The sequence below is a fragment of the Xyrauchen texanus genome, chromosome 38 (genome assembly GCF_025860055.1).
Source record: "Xyrauchen texanus isolate HMW12.3.18 chromosome 38, RBS_HiC_50CHRs, whole genome shotgun sequence".
NCBI lineage: Eukaryota > Metazoa > Chordata > Actinopteri > Cypriniformes > Catostomidae > Xyrauchen > Xyrauchen texanus.
The window spans coordinates 6,782,304-6,801,143 of NC_068313.1; the positions used below are offsets into that span (position 1 = coordinate 6,782,304).

An 18,840-nucleotide genomic window follows, 5' to 3' on the forward strand; every position below is an offset into this window, starting at 1 on the left:
CTTGTGCACGTAGGCTATTCAGTACTCCACAGTAGTCTTTGTAATGTGTTTTAGCAATTTTTATCCCCTTTTTTAAGATTTTTTTTTTTATTGCCTTTACAGGGACTTTAACACTTACTTAAATGTTTGTACAGGTCATAATTGCAAATGAATCCCTTACCTGCAAAAGGTAAACCCATAGGAAAAATGTGTTGCTCATCTGTTGTTCAATCTCATCTCTTGAGATCAGTTTGAGCTTCTCATATTCATATCATTCTGTGATCATTTGTTTCTGAGTTACTTCTCCTAAGGGTCCCTTAGGAGCAAGACATAAGCTAAAAAGAGACAAGACACCAGTAAGACAAAGGAGGTTAAATTGAGAAAACCATTTGAGCAATACTTGAGAAGTGGGATAAACAGCGGAGATCTCATAATTGTATACACCTGATCTCAATTATGTCTTGGTTATTTGAAGGAGAATTAAAGAGAATAACATGAGATGAATCTGAGACTTTTATGAGACAAATCTGAGAATTATGAGCCTTAAAAGAGATCTTATTATTGTGTGTCCAACGTCTCTTCCATCTCTTTGATTATTTCTCTTTAATGTCTTACTGAAGCTATATATGAGAATGATATCTGAGGTATATTTGATAAATACAAGAACAAATTGAGAATGCAATTTAAAGATTAATTATCTTTATTAATTAGAAATAACTGTAAAAACAATACTCAATATTGAACAGTTGAAAACTGTATTTGTGTAACACCAGTACAACACTTCAAGACAAAAAACACTGACCAGCAAGTGGAACGTGGGATACGTGGAACAACAATGTTAGGCTCACACATGAAATGTATGGTGGCCTGGAGGTGCAAAACCAACATGAAAAGATAACAGGGTTTGGTTAGAATGCTAACTATAGTAAGGCACACTTGTACCAACTCAGCTCACTCCTCAGATGTAGGTGCTAGAGTGTGGGGACATCACTAGTACAGTACAGTACAACACTTCCAGATTGTAAAAATAAAACACTGACTAGCACATGGAACAATAATGTTTGGCTCACACACACATGAAAAGTACGGTGGCCTGGAGGTGCAAACTAACATTACAAAATCTGAAACACTTTTACAGAGCTTGAGACCAATTTAAATTTTAGAAAACATTTTTACATATCATAAAACAAATGACATTACCATAACACATTTACAAGTCCCGAAACAAATTTAAATTTCAGAAAACAAATTACCAAGAACACACTTTTACAAACACCAAGACAAATTTACAAATATCAACAACCAGAAAGGGAATGTACCAACTCTGAGGTTGAACCAGAGGTGAATGGGAGCAGCCAATAGGAGTTGTTGTCGTTGATGGTGTTCATTCTGACCCGATCGGTGCCGTTGCCGGCAGTAGACTACCGTATGTGAATTTGCCATGGTCATTACCGGTCTGGCAGTCCCGTTGCCTACTACTACTAACTATATTAACATATTACCATGAAAACGAATAAGAAAAATAAAAGAAGGGGTAGAGAGAGAGAGATAGCGGTCCACATAGGACAGGCTATATCAGTGGCCTACTCCTTGGAGCCTGCTCTGGCCCTACATTTGTTCACAAAGGCTTTCTTGAGCTTGGCCTCCTCAATTGGTTCCCAGTCCGGTAGAGTTGCACATCTCAGGATATAAGCTGTAAGACAAGAGCATTAAAATCTGTCATGAGTAATTTGACAAAAAAAATTACCACATAGACCATATACAACTGCACTTCAGGTTAAAAGGAAATAACACAGTGAGACGTCCATTTCAGTTCAAAGAATTGCAAATCAGCAAGTAAGATTTTTTGGCCAATCATGAATATAAATAAAACAACAGTGTTATCCTTAAAGGTGCTATAAAGTGATACTGGATAAAACTTCATTTCTGGTTTTAAACTTCTATTCTGACAGTTTAGTCAGACAACTCTGAAATTAGAACAAATAATTTATAAGCATTGCAAGCTGAAGCACAGTATCCTTGAGCATGGATGCAGCAGGTTGGGCATCAGGCTCTGACTCAGTAATTTGTTCCCTGAATGATCTGCTTTGCAAGACATTACAGGGAATGAAGCAGACCTCCTGCAGGGGATCATGAAGACAGAGCTCAAAGGTGGATGCTGGGGAGGAGGTGGGTTTGCAAAACCTAATCAGTCCCTCCAGGATTTCGCGATGTCGCGATCGCAACTATTAACGCAAATTCAACAAATCCCTGTGAATTCAGTGCGATTTGCAATTTGGACCAATCACCGCAACGTTTCTGCAACTTTGACCAATCATTGCGGTCTCCTGCAAAGGGCGTTGTCATACGTTAGCAAAGTCACTTGTTTTGTTCAGAAGACGCCGCAGACATGTATGTGTGCTACCAATGTCTCACATTTGCCTACAAAAATAACAGCAAAAGGCGGTGAAAAACAGTATCCAGGGGGCTATTGCACAAAAGTAGAATTTAACAAATCCAGGATAACTGAAAAAGCGAGGCTTGTCCAAGTCTAGTATGTGCATCTTGGCTTGGTCACAACTTTAAATAGTAATAGTGCTTAACTGAACATCAATTATGCACCTATTGTATTTTAATACAGGCTGATAACAATAAGATAAAACTACTGCTGAGTGAACAGAAAAGGCCCCAGGATTAATAAATCCTGGCTGTTAGCCTGGTCTGGAGCAGGCTAGCTGCACAGAATAAATCTCCATGGTAACTAAGGTGCCTCTGCTTTTGTGCAAACAAGTCAAGACTAAATTCATCCAGGATAACTGGAAAATCCCAGCTTAATCCCTTATCCTAGTTTTGTGCAATACCCCCCAGGTGTTCTTTACGAAAGCGGGGGTAAACTGTTTTGAAAGATGTGCAATATAGTTGTCAAACATAAACAGAAATCGACAATTAAAAAACACTTTGCCACGACTAAATATACGCGGAGAATTCATTAGTTGTCAGTTATAATCATCAAAATTAAAAGAAATAAAACACTTGATATATATCAGTCTGTGTGGAATGAATGTATACATTATACAAGTTTCACTTTTTGAATGGAATTACTGATATAAATCAAATTTTTGATGATATTCTAATTATATGACCAGCACCTGTATATCACAATAAAGGAAAGTGAAAAATACAAAAAGCATAATATGAGCACTTTAGGTAAAAATCTATCTACCTTTGCAGTTTTAACCTATAAAAAAAATTGCAACTTTCATCACAACTTTTTAGAAAACCTGCCACAATATTAGGCATTTTAGCCCGCAACAATCACAAAAAAAGCCTGCAAAATCCTGGAGGGCTAATGGGTGACAGCAGCAGCAGCAAGATGTATGCAGCAGCAAGGCAGCAGAGCAGGAAGTAGCAACGGCAGCAGAAGCATAGCCAGGGATGAGAAGGTAAGCTTGGGGGGTTAAACAGCCCGCCCTATTTGGATGAGGAGGGCATGTGACTGATCAGCTGATCAGCATGAGTTGTCTGCCAGAAGTAGTTTCGCAGACTTTTCATCAATCATTGCTACACTGTCATGATTGGATATAATCATTCCCAATATCGTGGCCTAAAAACACACAGAGCCTAATTTTGAAAAAACTTACTTAGGATTCCGTCAACTTTTTTACAGTCAAGGACCTGCTTTCCTTCCTTTCCTGAGGGGTTGTTGCCAGGGCGACCAAAGGGCACTGCATTTTGACACTCCTCAACAGTGAAGAAATGATCAAAAAGTGCATGAAACAGTAATGGGCTGGGTGTATGGCCTCCACCAGGTGATGGACCAGAGGTGTTGAGGTCATACAGTGATGGGCTGGGTGTATGGCCTCCACCAGGTGATGGACCAGAGGTGTTGAGGCTGTACGGTGATGGGCTGGGTGTATGGCCTCCACCAGGTGATGGACCAGAGGTGTTGAGGCTGTACGGTGATGGGCTGGGTGCATGGCCTCTGTAGGGTGATGGACCAATGGTGTTGAGGCTGTACGCTGATGGGCTGGCTGCATGGCCTCCACCAGGTGATGGACCAGAGGTGTTGAGGCTGTACGGTGATGGGCTGGGTGCATGGCCTCCACCAGGTGATGGACCAGAGGTGTTGAGGCTGTACGGTGATGGGCTGGGTGTATGGCCTCCACCAGGTGATGGACCAGAGGTGTTGAGGTCATACAGTGATGGGCTGGGTGTATGGCCTCTGTAGGGTGATGGACCAATGGTCCCCCCTTTGGCAGAGCTATAATAAAATTACATGGAACCAGAAATGACATTTCTGTAAACACAAATTGCCCAGAAGAGATTTGACCAATAACTACATAGAACTGACTGGCATAGACATAAATGAAGGGTAGATGCTGCCTTGACAACTGGGGCTGTCTACTCTTTTTATGTATATGATGGCCAGTACCAATAATGAAAATAAATGTACTATGACCAAAATCTGCCATATTTATAATCATTTTATACTTTAAAAACATAAAACATTTCAATACTGGAAATAGCTGATCAACAAGATCACAATATGTTGTGACATGTGAGCTCGTAAAAAGATGAACGTAAACGATTCTGATCATTAAGCAAAAATAATAGCAAATAATTTTCATCAGGGCCCACGAGTCACTCACATACTATTTACTGAAATACAGTAATGGGCTCTACGCACAGCTCCACTACTTCCTGAATTTAAGGCAGCTCCTTTGTTTCCTGTCTTACATTATTGGACAAACTGATTAATCCACTTGTGTCTGACCATCTCCTGAGAGAGAGAGAGAGAGAGAGAGAGAGAGAGAGAGAGAGAATATGTTTAATTTCTATTTCTATTTGGCCACAACAATTTAGACTGGTATTTTTAGACATTATTTGGACAATAATGTTATGATTATTACCCCCGTATGTAACAGAAACTATTACGTTAATACTTACCAGATTGCTCATTTGGGAGAGGGCAGTTCAGGTCCTTCATTTTCTGAGTGGGAACCCGTAGCCTCTTTTTTGCCAGCACTTTGTTTTTTCTCCATCCTGTTAATGAAAAAAATACATTTTAGATCATTAACGCTAAGTATAAATATAAATAGACACTATTTTAACCTAATTCACTTCATATCTTTGAGGCAAGAATGGTATCAAAATGAGCAAAAATCAAATCAAATTATTTTCCTAATTGATTGTTAGTTTTATAACCTATAAAACCACCAAGATTAAAATAATTTAAAGATCATGAACCATGATAGCATCCCTATTCTTGGGTGAGCTTTGGCAGAAAATCTGCTCACAACATACGGACTCGTGACACAATATTTATGAACTTGCAGATCTGAAATTTCAGAGATATTTAGCTACTGTAGAGCAAAAATAGGAGGGCGAGTCCAGTCAACTTAGTCAAATTTAAATTTAATTAAATCGTGACCTTTATTTTTTTTAAATCAAAAGTCAAATCAAATCATGGTTTTCAAGAATTGCCACACCCTAGAATTTCACAGTCAAAGAAAATGAATAAAATAAATGAACATCTGGTAACATGTAGGCTAATCAATATTTCAGTTAGATATTTCACAAGTGTACTGCTCGCGTACTGGGCGAAACGGAATGGTATTCCACACTGAGTTGTTGGCAGCCACCACAGGTGGATCTTAATTAGCTAGGGCGAGTTCATGTTACGCTCGGGACTGGAGCGAATGGAACGAAACAGAATGGTATTGCATACTGGGTTTTGTGCATTGCGGCCCGTTCCATAAGCTCCAGTCCCGAGCGTAACATGAACCCGCCCTAGCAAATTAAGATCTACCGGCCGCAGCTGCCACCAACTCAGCGTGCGACACCGTCCTGTTTCTCCCAGTCCGGTCATTAATATGAGCTCAGCTTCCCCAATTAAGATCCACCGATCGCCAGTTCTCAAACTGTTTTCATTTCAAGGACCCCCAGTTTGATATGCAATGTAGAACCTAACATTAGCCATTAGCTAACGTTAACATTAGCTAACTTAGCCAACCATCCCATTTTCGACGGGCTGAATACAGTTCGGAGTAGGGCTGAACGATACATCGAATTTTCATCGTCATCGCGATATGAACTCCCGTGATGAACACATCGCAACAGACAGCCTGACACGATGAATAATGTTCAGATTACACGTTTTTGACTCCTAAAATCTTGTCGTGTCATGGACAAGAAACATGTCAGACTACACGTTGCTTTCCGACCAGTCATCGCGTGCCGTCACACACACACACATTCACTCGCACGCACAGACACACAAACACACACACACACACACTCACTGTCCCTCGCTCACTCGCGCTCGCTCGCTCACTCACTCACTCGCGCACACACACACACACTCACTGTCCCTCGCTCACTCACTCGCGCACACACACACACACACACTCACTGTCCCTCGCTCACTCACTCGTGCACACACACACACACACACTCACTGTCCCTCGCTCACTCACTCCGCACACACACACACACACACACACACACACACACACTCACTGTCCCTCGCTCACTCACTCGTGCTCGCTCGCTCACTCACTCACTCACTCGCGCACACACACACACACGCTCACTGGCGCACACACACACACTCACTGTTGCACTCTCACTCACTCACTCTCGTCTCGCTCACATATTCAACCCGTCGTGGAGGACCGTTAAAGAATTAAACATGCTATAGTCTTTCTGTCGTGAAGCATCGCAGACGCGACGTAGGTTGTCGCCCACTATGACACACTATACGAGATGAAACGATTAAATCTTGCGTCCCGACGCCCGTTGTCGTTATTACAAATCTCCACGACACCCATACGTCAAACGGATCGTGCCAAAATCGCGCTAAAATCGTGTATTCTGAACCAGGCAGGTAATAAACGTTTGACCTATCAAGCAAAGAACCTATTAAAGCACTAAGACATGGGAACAGTATAGTTAACTATCACATTTATCGCAAGTCATATCGTCATCGCAATATTAAACAATGTTATCGCACATCGCAGCTTTTCCTCATATCGTGCAGCCCTAGTTCGGAGTTTCTTTGTCAATTACTTTTTGGACAGACACCTAATTACCTAATCCCCACCTTCCATTATTATGATAATGTCAAAAGAATTTCATTCTTACCTCTTCGGCGTGGCAGGGGCAAAAGCCAACAGGTGCAGCAGCAGTGACCAACGCACTTCTCTAACCCCAGCGAAATTACGAATTGGCGCCAAGACCCGCCCTCCAATCTTCTTCTTCTTCTCCTATTTTTATCTGGCGGTTGACAACTTGTTGTTGTATTACGGCCACCGCTGGACTGGAGTATACCCACATATTATATTTCCTTTATACTATTAAATTCTTTTTAAAAGCCCTGTATTCTATAAAATTTATAAAAAAAAAATTTTATTTGTTCAATCCGCTATCCTAACCTTAACCACTCGAGGTGAAAAGTCTAATCAATCGTGAGCCATGCAATGAGCTGCTTCGTAGGGCGGATCTTGGCGCTACCGGTCACGTCTCCCGCGTGTGCAACGTTCAGCTTCTTCTTCTTTTTTCGGCGGTTACTGCACTGCCCGCTGTGGAGTGTGGGGCAGAAATGGCTCGAGTTTGGAAGAAATATGGTAGAATAATCATATTTTTGATGTCATATATCGTTCATTTATGAAATATATCTCTTGTATTCTCTTTTGCTTACTGATAATGTATTAATGTTGCAGCACATGCTCAAACAAGGTCACCAGGTCATCTTAAGGGAAAAAGTACAGATGTATGTGATCTTTGTCTTGTGATCAAATTGACATCATTACTAGGAGAATGATATGTGTAAAAGAGTCTCTTATTGTGTGAAAAAGTCCCGTATACTAATGCATTTAAGTAAATATGTATGTATGTATTTGCAGACATATGTATGTTATTGCAGACATATGCATAATGTATGTCTTTGTCTTTTTTAAAAATAGAGAGATGGGGAGTTTTCCACCAATAATTACTTAAAGTGAGAATTAAAACATATTGGTGGCATGAGGCAGAGATTAGGGTAACTTCCTCATTGCACAGAGATAACAGATAGAAAGATAACAAAGGTATATAACTGAGACCTTAAGAGGATAGAGTCAGGACAGACAGCTGACTGGACTCATGTTTGTTGATTCTCAATAAACTACAACTTTGGCATCTGGAACTCAAGACTCTGAGAGTATTCTTCGACTTAGAGAAAATCATCGCGATATTCCACAACATATCTTTGGCGACCACGAAGGGACTGGCCTTGAGGTCAAGGGGGTAGAGGTCGCTGGTGGGACGGCTTGCACGAATCGCACAGAAACACCGGCGCCAGAAACTGAGGTAAACATCTTTGCTTAAGGTGTTTTTGTGTGATCTGTGGTAGCGAGTCCCAGTAAGTGGCTTCCCTAAGACTTTTGCCAGTCCGGACATAGAATCATTCGAACTAATTGGCTAAAATAGAGACGAGTTCCAGATTTCAAATAATTTGGGATGGGATTATTTGAGAAATATTATTTAAAGAGTCGAGAAGCGATTGAATGTTATTTAAAGAGTCGAGAAGCGACTGAAAGTTATTAAAAAGTCGAGAAGCGACTAAAAAAAGAGTTGAGAAGCAACTCTGGGCCTGGAGGTGAGTCGAGAAGCGACGACGCGTGAAAATTCCCGGTTAGGTGCATTTATTCAAGGTTTAGCCAAGAAGTGGCAGAGAAAATCCTGTACAGGTGAAAATCCTAACTCGGGTGGTTGAAATTTGCGTAAAAGTCCTCCAGGTGGTAGATTTAGCTATTTTTGAAGTGTTTTTGATGGAACCCGGACTGTGCAGAAAACGGGGGAATTGTTGAACTATGTGCATGTTTTGAGATAATGAATAATGTGTATAACTAACTATGTTGTTGGTGCATGTGTTTTTATACTACTAACCGCATTGTCTATGTGCTTATTTAAATGCATGATCACAGTGCTGATGATGTGTTGTGTGCAAACGCAGAATAATGCAGAGAATCAGGTGCAACAAGAAAAATAACACAAACTAAAAGTAAGAATGAGTTGGGAAAATAGAATGAAGGAAAAATGTTTTCCATTGCAGTAAACAAAACTAAAGAGAAAATGCAGAGACCCATGAAATTTGTGAGATGTGAAGATCGACGGGGACCTGAAGAATGGGAGAGAGAATTGGAAAAGACATTGATAGAGTCAAAGGGCATACGTGATCATTTTTGGAGGGAAACAGAGTATGTAGATTACACGGGACAGAGAAGACAATTGACATTAGACAAAAAGAAGGCACTGTTGAGAGGTTTGACTAAGATAGTAAATTTACCAGAATTAGAACAAGAATGGCCTTTTGTAAACTGGTTGGAAGTCACAATGGAGAACTTGTGTCTTGGAACCTTTATAACAGGCATAGAAAGACTCTGCCAGGCAGGATTTGGGGAACAGCTGGACACCTTTGGGATAGAAATAAGAAAGTCAGCTAAACAAGTGCAAATCCCTTATCTTAGCACTGAAGTGACCCATTATTGGGAAACTCTGGAGAGACCAGTGGGAGAAGGCGTGACAATCTTGAAAAATGTGAGCTTAGAGATATTGAACAGAGTCAGGAATGTAATATTTAAGGAAAATAATGAAGGGGAGATTGTACCAGCCACTGTAATAGAAGGGACAGTAGGAGTGTTTGAGGTGAGAATTTGCCTGGATCCCCCAGCAGAAATAAGGCAGACATGGCTGGACATATATGAGAGACAGCCAAATAACCAATAGGGGGCACGCTGGGATAGAGAAATATAGATATGCATGAAATAAGATAGAATGCAAAACTTAGAGGGTATCATTAATAAAGACATTTACAGTAATGTAATCCTTAAGTAAGAATGATGTAATGTTCATGTTTAGATAAATATGTAACCACACATGAAAGTGTAATGCATGAGAAAAATTAAATAGTCAGAAGAATTAATGTATTAGTTTATACACTTATAACTATGCTGTGTGTATAAGAAAGAAGCAATGTATAAGTATGTTAACCAGATCAGACTTTGTATCCAAGTGCATGTATAAAAATAAGTAATGTGTAGTCACTTTTAAAAAAAAAATCTTGTAATTCACAAAGAGACTGTAATGGCAAAAATAAAGCTTAAATAAACAAATAGTTGGTTTTGAGAAGAAATAAAGTGAAACCATATAAATAATAAAAGAGGGAACATAAGCAAATAATAAAATAAAAGAATAAGAAAAATATGAGTTGATAAAAATAAAAATAAAGAGAATAACAAAAGAGTGTAAAGAAAAGAAACAAAGGATAATAAATAACTGTAAGAAGAAGTGATGATAAACAAAAGATGAATATATAAATAGTACTTATAATAAATAAAATCAATAGTGTAGCTGGTGAGATTAAAGTAAATGAGCATAATAGTTGATTGTCTCTCTCTCTTTCTCTCTCTCACAGTATGCTGGGGACTGAGTGCTGGGAGGGAGAAAGGGGAGGGGCTGATAGAGCCAGAACAGAGAGCAGTAAAGGGAGGGCTTTTGAGCACGCACAGAGAGACAGGATAAGATTTTTTGGGTTCCCTCCTGTTTAATAATAACGACATAGAGGGCTGGCAATTGGTTAAGAAGGGTGCAAAAGAAGTTAAATAAATTAACCTCATGTCTTACTTTCATGCACTGGGCAGGAGAGGTAATTGCAACAAGTCAGGAGTGTTGTGAAAAGAGCCTGGAGCAGTGATTTAATAACCCTGAGGAGTGACACTATTTGGACGAAAAATAATCAGAGTGGACCAAGACCAGAAGAAGAACCAACAAGTAAAAGCAAGTAAAAGTAGCAGTATTAAAATATCTAAGAAGAAGGAAATTCCTCAACCCAGAAAAAGCCCAGGGGAAGTCAGGGGTCGGATACTTTTAGTGGTCCTCGTCTGACCAGCCTGGTGAAGATTAGCATAGCAGAATAGAACGCTCTGGGGTTAAAGAGGTACTGAATTATTATAAAGAAAACATAGAGGGATAGTAAAATGGCACCAACACCAATAGATCAGATATGCATGGAGTTTCCAATGTATAGAGAGGTGATAAAAGAGATGTCTAGAAAATGGGAAGGAAGAACGAAGGGGCTGAACACAAAGTGGCCAGCAGAGGGGACATTTGATGTGGGAATATGTAGAGAAATGGAAGCATTGATAAAAAATCATAAACCAAAAGTTAAGAGCCAGAAAAGGATAATGAAACGAGATAGGGAACTAACGATGCTCCATATGTTCAAGACCAAGGGGATAGAAATAATAAAACAGGAAAGGGAAGGAAAAAAGGTGGATGAAGAAAAAGGAGAGAGACCCCCTCCCTATGCACCAACAATGGAGACGAAAGGGAATTTGCAAATGCCTATGATGGAGTTTAAGGGGGAAGTACACATGGCTGGAGAAATAGAAGTCACTGAGAAAGTGCCAATAGAGTCAGAAGAAGAACCAGCAAATCTATACCCAGACATCAAACTGAGAGGGACCACGAGCCACAATAATGGGGAAGCAATGGGATCAGAACAAGACAGCACAAAGGGCCAATGGACGCCACGTCAAAGATGGGAAGGGCCAGAAGGATCCGGTCGAGAAATGCACCAAGAGATGTTAAGCCAACGAAGAATAAGGGATGAATTGGATAAACAATGCCAGGAAGCAATAATAGAAGGAATAAAAGGGTGTGTGGAACAACAGAACAAAGGACAAAGAAAACAAAAAGAGCAAGAAAGTACATCTGAAGACGACAACCTAATAGAACTTGAGACAGATGACGACATGACAATATCACCAAGAGTGAAAGAAGGTGTGAGAAAGCAGCGGAAAATGAGAGAAGATATGACCAGCATCAGGGCCAAGTCATGGAAACTATCAGACTCCATGAGAAAGGAAGAAGAGATGTTGGAAAACATGAGAAGGTCGACAAAAAGAAGAGAGCATATCGCTCCAGACATAAACACCCTGGGATATCGGACAAAAGGAAAGGTGAAACAGGTTACAGGACGGCTTTATCTTGAAGACGTGCCAGAAAAGACTAAGCTAAAATGGCAGAGAATGGCAGGAAGAATGGTCAAAACTGATGTGGAATCTGCTGGAGAGGATGATGAAGAATGGCCAGGTGAAGAGGAAGTGGAAAGACCAGTTAGACGACATAACAGGGCAATGTCGTCACAATGTCCCATCATGATAAAAGGAAATTATGACTGCTATGTGACATGGGCCAACCATGATCTCGAAGGATTACTGGCAGCCCTTCCTGACATATATGAAGGAGCAGGAAGGTGGATTAGAGATGTTGAGGAGCGAGCAGTCAGCTGGGCCTGGGAGACATTAAAGCACTTCTTGCAAGATGCATTGGAGGAGGCAAAATGGCAGAAATACTAGAAAAAGCCAAAATGGGAAATGCAGCGGATAACACAAAGTATGATGAAATACCATTCAGCAGATGCCGAAATGTCATCTGGAAGGCCCTGAGAGAGGAATTTCCCACCAACCTAGACCCGAAATCAATAAAAGGAGAGCCACTGGGAACAACTGAAAACCCAAAAGCCTATATCGAATGAGAGCTAAAAAGATGGAAGCTGGAAATGGAAAAAGATCCAGAGAAAGATCCCTGGATGACAGCTGTGTTCCGAATGGCTATAATAGAGGCTATGCCTATACCAGTAAAGGACAAGCTGGAAGATGTGGTGGGGTTGACTACTAAGACACAGAAAGAGTTCTGTGCTCATGTGACACATGCAGTGGAACAACACAGACGAAATGAAGAAAAACTAAAGCAACAAGAGAAGGACATACGTTAGAAACTGGAACAGTTGCAATTGGAAGAACTAACAGGAAACAAGAAAAGAATTCAAGCAGCATTAAAAGGAAAAGATGCACCAACCTCTGTAATGGCACCAGTAAATACAGCATTACAAACTCCGATCAGTGCACAGGCTCAGATGACCTCAAGTGAGACAGTTACACCTATGATTCCCTGCGCACAGCCTGTGCCCATATATCAACCTGTACCAACAGTCCAGGCAACACCAATGGCTCCTGTACCAAGTGTACAGAATCCGATACCTATGCAGAGCCAGATAATGCAACAGCCCATGCCAGCTGTGATATATCATTTCCCCAATCAAATGAACAGAAGATGGAATCGACAGTACCAAGGGGGAAGAGGAAGAGGAAGACAGAATTATGATAACGGCCCAACAAATGTATGTTGGGGGTGTAACCAAGTGGGACACCGAAAAAGAGAATGCCCGATGAACCCCTGGCCACAAGCGCACCAGGCAAATACCAACGACTGGCAGCAGGGCCCTCAGCAGCAGCAGCAGGCCCCGGGTCCCGTCAATCCATGGCGCGGACCGCCGCAAGGTTACTAGGGATGCCCAGAGAATCCTACGGGGAGGGGTCAGCTTCCAATGATATCAACTGATGCTGATCAAGAACCAATAATGAAGGTTAAGATAGAGGGCAAAGTAACACCGGTTATGTTAGATACTGGAGCCACTTTTACGTGTATAAGTCCAAGTTATGCCTCTCACCTCCCCCGGTCTGGAAAATATGTAAAGACAGTAGGATTCTCGGGACAAACACAATTGATTCCAATGACGGCTCCAGTAAACATAGAAGTAAAAGGAAAAGCAGTAAACATCCCAATTCTAATATCAGAAAATACACCAGTGAACTTATTGGGAAGAGACGCTATATGCAAAATGAACTTACAGATATGGTGCACTCCAGAAGGGATCTACATTGATGACAGAGGGGTGAAACAAATGACAGTGACAAAACAACCTGAACCCCAATGTCCACAAGCCAACGTATATTGGTTGGGAGATCTAGGAAAAGAAGTGAATGACACAACAGACAAGTGGGGAAAATATATTAAGGCACAGTTAGGAGATCCAAATGTGCCTGGAGCAGAGCATCATTGTACATTAATGTATGATGAAACAAGAAAGCCAGAATTGGAGGAAAAATGGCTGAATGAAACAAAACAACAAGAAATCACCTTGACGTCAGAATATATAGTAGTTGGACAGGAGGGAGCAGCACTCAAGATAGAGAATAATGACTTTATAGACAAATGGTTTCAGATACCAGAATCTGTTCCACATGTGACAATCTATGTGAGCCAATAAAGGGAACAAAAAGACTTAGGACAAATGATGAAGAAAGCAGAGAGGGTACAATGGAAAGGGACAGAGAATCCTCTTATCATGGAATCACCAGATAGAACATATCTAAAGATCCTATGTGCCACCCAAATGATAGGAACGCCTAAGGTAGTAGTTATTTCACCTGCTGAAAAATTAGACTCAAAAATGGTAGAGCTGATGGCAGAAATGGAAAAAGTAGTGCCAGTAAAACTGTGGTCACGCCATGACACAGATGTGGGGTTAGTACTATCTGCAAATCCAATACAAATAAAAATAAAACCAGGAACCCGACCTCCACGAAAACAGCAGTACCCACTTAAACAAGAGGCAACATTGGGAATTAAAAGTACTATTGAAGGGCTACTTAAGGCAGGAGTGCTAATAGAAACATTAAGCTGCTGTAATACACCTATACTACCAGTAGCGAAGGCAAAAAAGCAAAGTGGTGATTAGTACATGATTTGAGGGCAGTTAATGAAGTAGTAGAGGATTGGCCGGCAGAAGTACCCAATCCGCATACTCTGCTGACTAATGTTCCCCCTGCTGCTAATTATTTCACTGTAATTGATTTGTGTTCTGCCTTTTTCAGTATTCCTTTAGCAGAGGAAAGCAGACAGCTCTTTGCATTCACCTATCAAGGTAAACAATTCACGTACACACGACTACCACAAGGATTAAGATCTTAGAATAGACAGCACATTGATCCAGTATGTGGATGACTTATTGATCTGCTCACCAACGCTGGAGCAGTGCCATCAGGATACTATTAAGGTCCTTACTAAACTGGCTGAAGGGGGTCACAAGGTATCAAAAGACAAGTTACAGTACTGTTTACCCCAGGTGGAGTACCTGGGACGAATCATTGCACATCAGACTAAAGCAATATTGCCAAGTCAGTTGGAGGGCATAAGTAAAGCGCCACAACCACAAACAGTGGGGCAAATGATGACCTTTTTAGGAATGACAGGATTCAGTTCAGATTGGATAGAAGACTATGCTATGAAAACAACCCCCCTGCGAGAGAACTAATGAAGCAAACAGGACAGCAAAATCTTAGAAGTAGGCTAACCTGGGGTGCGGATGCACTGGTAGCTTTTGAATCATTAAAAAAAGAACTGCAAACAGCACCTGCACTAGCAAGCCCAGATTACACTAAACCGTTTCATTTGTATGTAGCGGATAGAAAAAGTGGTTATGCATCAGCAGTACTAATGCAGGAACTGTGTAGTGGAAGACGAAAACAACCTATAGCATATTATAGTACAAAACTGGACAGTGTAGCTCAAGGATACCCGCCATGCTATCAGGGATTGGCTGCAGTCTATTTTTCGTATGAAAAAGCCTCCACAGTAACTATGGGATACCCAGTGGTGACCTACACTCATCATAAGATAATAGAGCTAATAGAGAATGGGAAATTTGTACTAACACAGGCAAGATGTTTAGCATATTCAACACTGCTGACATACCCAGATGTGACTATAAAGAGATGTACCACTGTAAATCCAGCAAACTATATTCCATTGGAGGACGAAGGAACACCACACGATTGTGTGGCAAATTCGTTAGCATTCACACGGTTGAGGCCTGACCTGGAATCAATACCAATGGTTGAGGCAGAAGTAGAATACTTTGTCAATGGATCTTGTTTTAAGGACCATTTGGGAAATCATGCTGGGTTTGCTGTGGTAAGAAAGCAAGGAGATTCTTTCGTACCAATTGTGGTTCAGCATTGCGAACAGCCATGCTCAGCACAATTGGCAGAATTGAAAGCACTGACCAGAGCCTGTCTGCTCACAAAAGATCAAACAGTAAACGTATATACAGACTCTGCATATGCGCATGGAGTGTGTCATTTGTTTGGTGCAGTGTGGAAACAGAGAGGGTTCAAAAAGAGTGATGCGCACCAATCCAGAATAAAGATCAGATAATCAGATTAATTTCAGCAATGATGAGTCCAAAAAGGTTGGCTATAGTAAAGTGCCAGGCCCACAAAAAAGGCAAGGATTTTGTTGTTAGAGGAAATAATGCTGCGGACGAACATGCCCGAGAAGCTTCAGGATGCAAAGTAGCAATAATGGCACCACAAGTGATATTACAAGTCCAGCCAAGTTTAGCAGATATAGCATGGATGCAGCTTCAAGCTGGTCCACCTGAACTAGCACAATGGCAGCAGAGGGGGGCGACAAGGGACGTGAATGGAATATGGAGGTCACATGAGGGGCAGATATTGGCTCCAGTAGCACTTCTGAACATGCTAATTTCTGATGCACACGGATTTGACCACTGTGCAAGGGGTGAGGTAGTGAGGAAAATAAAACAGCAGGGCTACTGGTCCCCATACTTGCAGGCCTCAGTAGATGAGTTTTTAGCAAGCTGCGAAATTTGTGAAACACACAACGTCAGGAAAGGTACAACCGCTCCATTAGGACATATTCCAGCACCGGAGGGCCCATTCAAACATCTAGTGATGGACTATGTAGATATGATAAAACCAGTCAGAGGGAAAAGATATATGTTAGTGATAATAGACAGATTCAGTAGATGGGTAGAAGCAGTTCCCTCAGCCGACCAGGGAGCACAAACAGTGATTAAATTCCTGACAAGAGATGTTATCCCAAGGTTTGGAATACCGTCGCAAATTAGCTCGGATAATGGCTCGGCATTTATTCAAAGAGCAGTAAAAACGGTAATACAACAGCTGCGAATAAAACAACGACTAGGGTGTGTCTACCATCCACAGTCGCAGGGGATGGTGGAGAGGGTAATTGGGAATCTCAAGGCAAAAATTGTGAAAATCTGCCAAGAAACAAGACTTAATTGGGTTGATGCACTTCCATTGGCATTAATGAAATATCGCATACAAACAGAATTACTAATCTAACCCCGCATGAAATGCTGACAGGAAGGCCTATGCCAGTGCCTTATCTGAGAGGACCTTATGAGGGTCCATCCTTGGAACAACTAGAAATGGAATTGAAAGCATATATGAGACAACTGACGGTAATACATGGAAAAATCTTTTTGCAGGAACAAAGAAGAAATCCTAGGCAGGAAGAGAATGCACCTTGTTCAATCGGTCCTGGAGATCTTGTGTACCTGAGAGTGTTTAGACGAAGGTGGAATGAACCAAGATGGGAAGGCCCTTATGAAGTGGTACAGGCAAACCCAACAGCAGTGAAGGTAAGAGGAAGTAACACATGGTATCATTTAAATCACTGCACCAAAGTACGTAGGAGGAACCTGCCACAAAATCAAGAACCTGAAGAAGAAGAAGCATAAGAGCAAAGAGAGGATCAAGGCCACGAGGTTGAAGAAGACCTACAAGCACCAGATAGAGACATTGCAGAGAGTGCAGAGGAGATAGAAGAACAACAAGCGAACATAGTGGAAGAGCACACTGAGGCAGAGGAAGAGGCTGAAGGATTTGCCACAGTGGAGCAGGAAAGCACAGAGAGAGAAACGGAGGTCCATGTCGCATTGAACAAAGGTGAACCAAAAAAGGACAAAATCTGGATTAGCAATTTATCTAAGCAGTACCAACCAAATAGTCAGCCTACAAAGATAGCAGGAAATATAGTTAACCAAAACACGACAAAACCATCGGATTTAATATATGATTGGGAACCCATAGAGACAGCAGGAGTAGATGAACTATTGCAACATGCAAATCAAAATGACTGGTACAAATGGGCCAAATATACAGTTAAGCAGGCAGAAATGACAAATTGTGTAATGTGCTCACCCTCACCTTTGAAGAAATTGATAGTAGTTCCGAATCAGTATGATTACAGACACTGTGCCGAGTACTATGCCAAAAATTGCGATAATACAGGAAGAACCGTGTTCTGCCCAGCAGAGTGTTTGGCATTTCTAGGTCACCCAGAATATAAAAAATACAGTAAACAGATAGGGTGGGGTGATGAATGTAGAAAATTAGACATACGAGTAGACAATGACAATAAAGAAAGCCCATCATCATTTACGATAAATCAGCAACTGGAGTATGAATGTTTTAACAGGACTAAGGGAAAAAAGAATGTAGGACAGTTTAAGTGCAATTGCGCAGTAATATGGCATTTAGATGAGGAAATGTTTTCTAACAATAATGTAATTAGGTTTGGGGGGCCACATTATGCAACAGCGACATTAGGACAGAACTTTACTGCGAACATAACTCCAGGATGCTTAGGTGTAGTTGCTGGTCATTGCCTTACTGGATGTGAAAATCAAACCTTAGTATCTCCCTCAATGAAGATCCATCAGGAACAAACAGAAACTATAGCGGACTACTTTTGGTTATGTGGGGGAGGTCAATTGAAAACTGCACTACCTAAAAACTGGAAAGGGTTGTGCGCTAGAGTTAGGCTAATACAAGAAGTAACTATGGTAGAATGGGACCTCTCTGAAATCCAAACTGCACCAAAACCTTTAGTCCACAACAAATCAAGGGTGAAAAGAGCGTACACCCCAGATCCTGCTGTTTACTTGGATGAAATTGGCCAACCGAGAGGAATACCTCAACAGTTTAAAGCTAGGGATGAAATAAAATCAGGCTTTGAGTCAATATTCCTATGGGTAACACCCAACAAAAATTTAGAGTGGATTAATTATATTTACTATAACCAACAGAGATTTATAAACCATACTGATGAGGCATTGGAGGCATTAGGAACCCAATTAGCAGCAACTAGTAAAATGGCTTGGCG

The 18,840-nt window shown here is 41.2% G+C and overlaps 1 protein-coding gene across 1 annotated transcript; it reads right to left on the reverse strand.

Moving 5' to 3' along the window:
• Nucleotides 1-1,324: 1,324 nt before the first annotated feature.
• On the reverse strand, nt 1,325-6,041 carry LOC127631439 (skin secretory protein xP2-like). Its single transcript, XM_052109551.1, has 5 exons — nt 5,972-6,041; nt 4,906-5,001; nt 4,696-4,708; nt 3,600-4,219; nt 1,325-1,672 (listed from the first exon to the last, which is right to left on the reverse strand). The coding sequence occupies exons 1-5, from the start codon at nt 6,039-6,041 to the stop codon at nt 1,563-1,565; spliced, it is 909 nt and encodes a 302-aa protein (XP_051965511.1). The 3' UTR covers nt 1,325-1,562.
• Nucleotides 6,042-18,840: the final 12,799 nt, after the last annotated feature.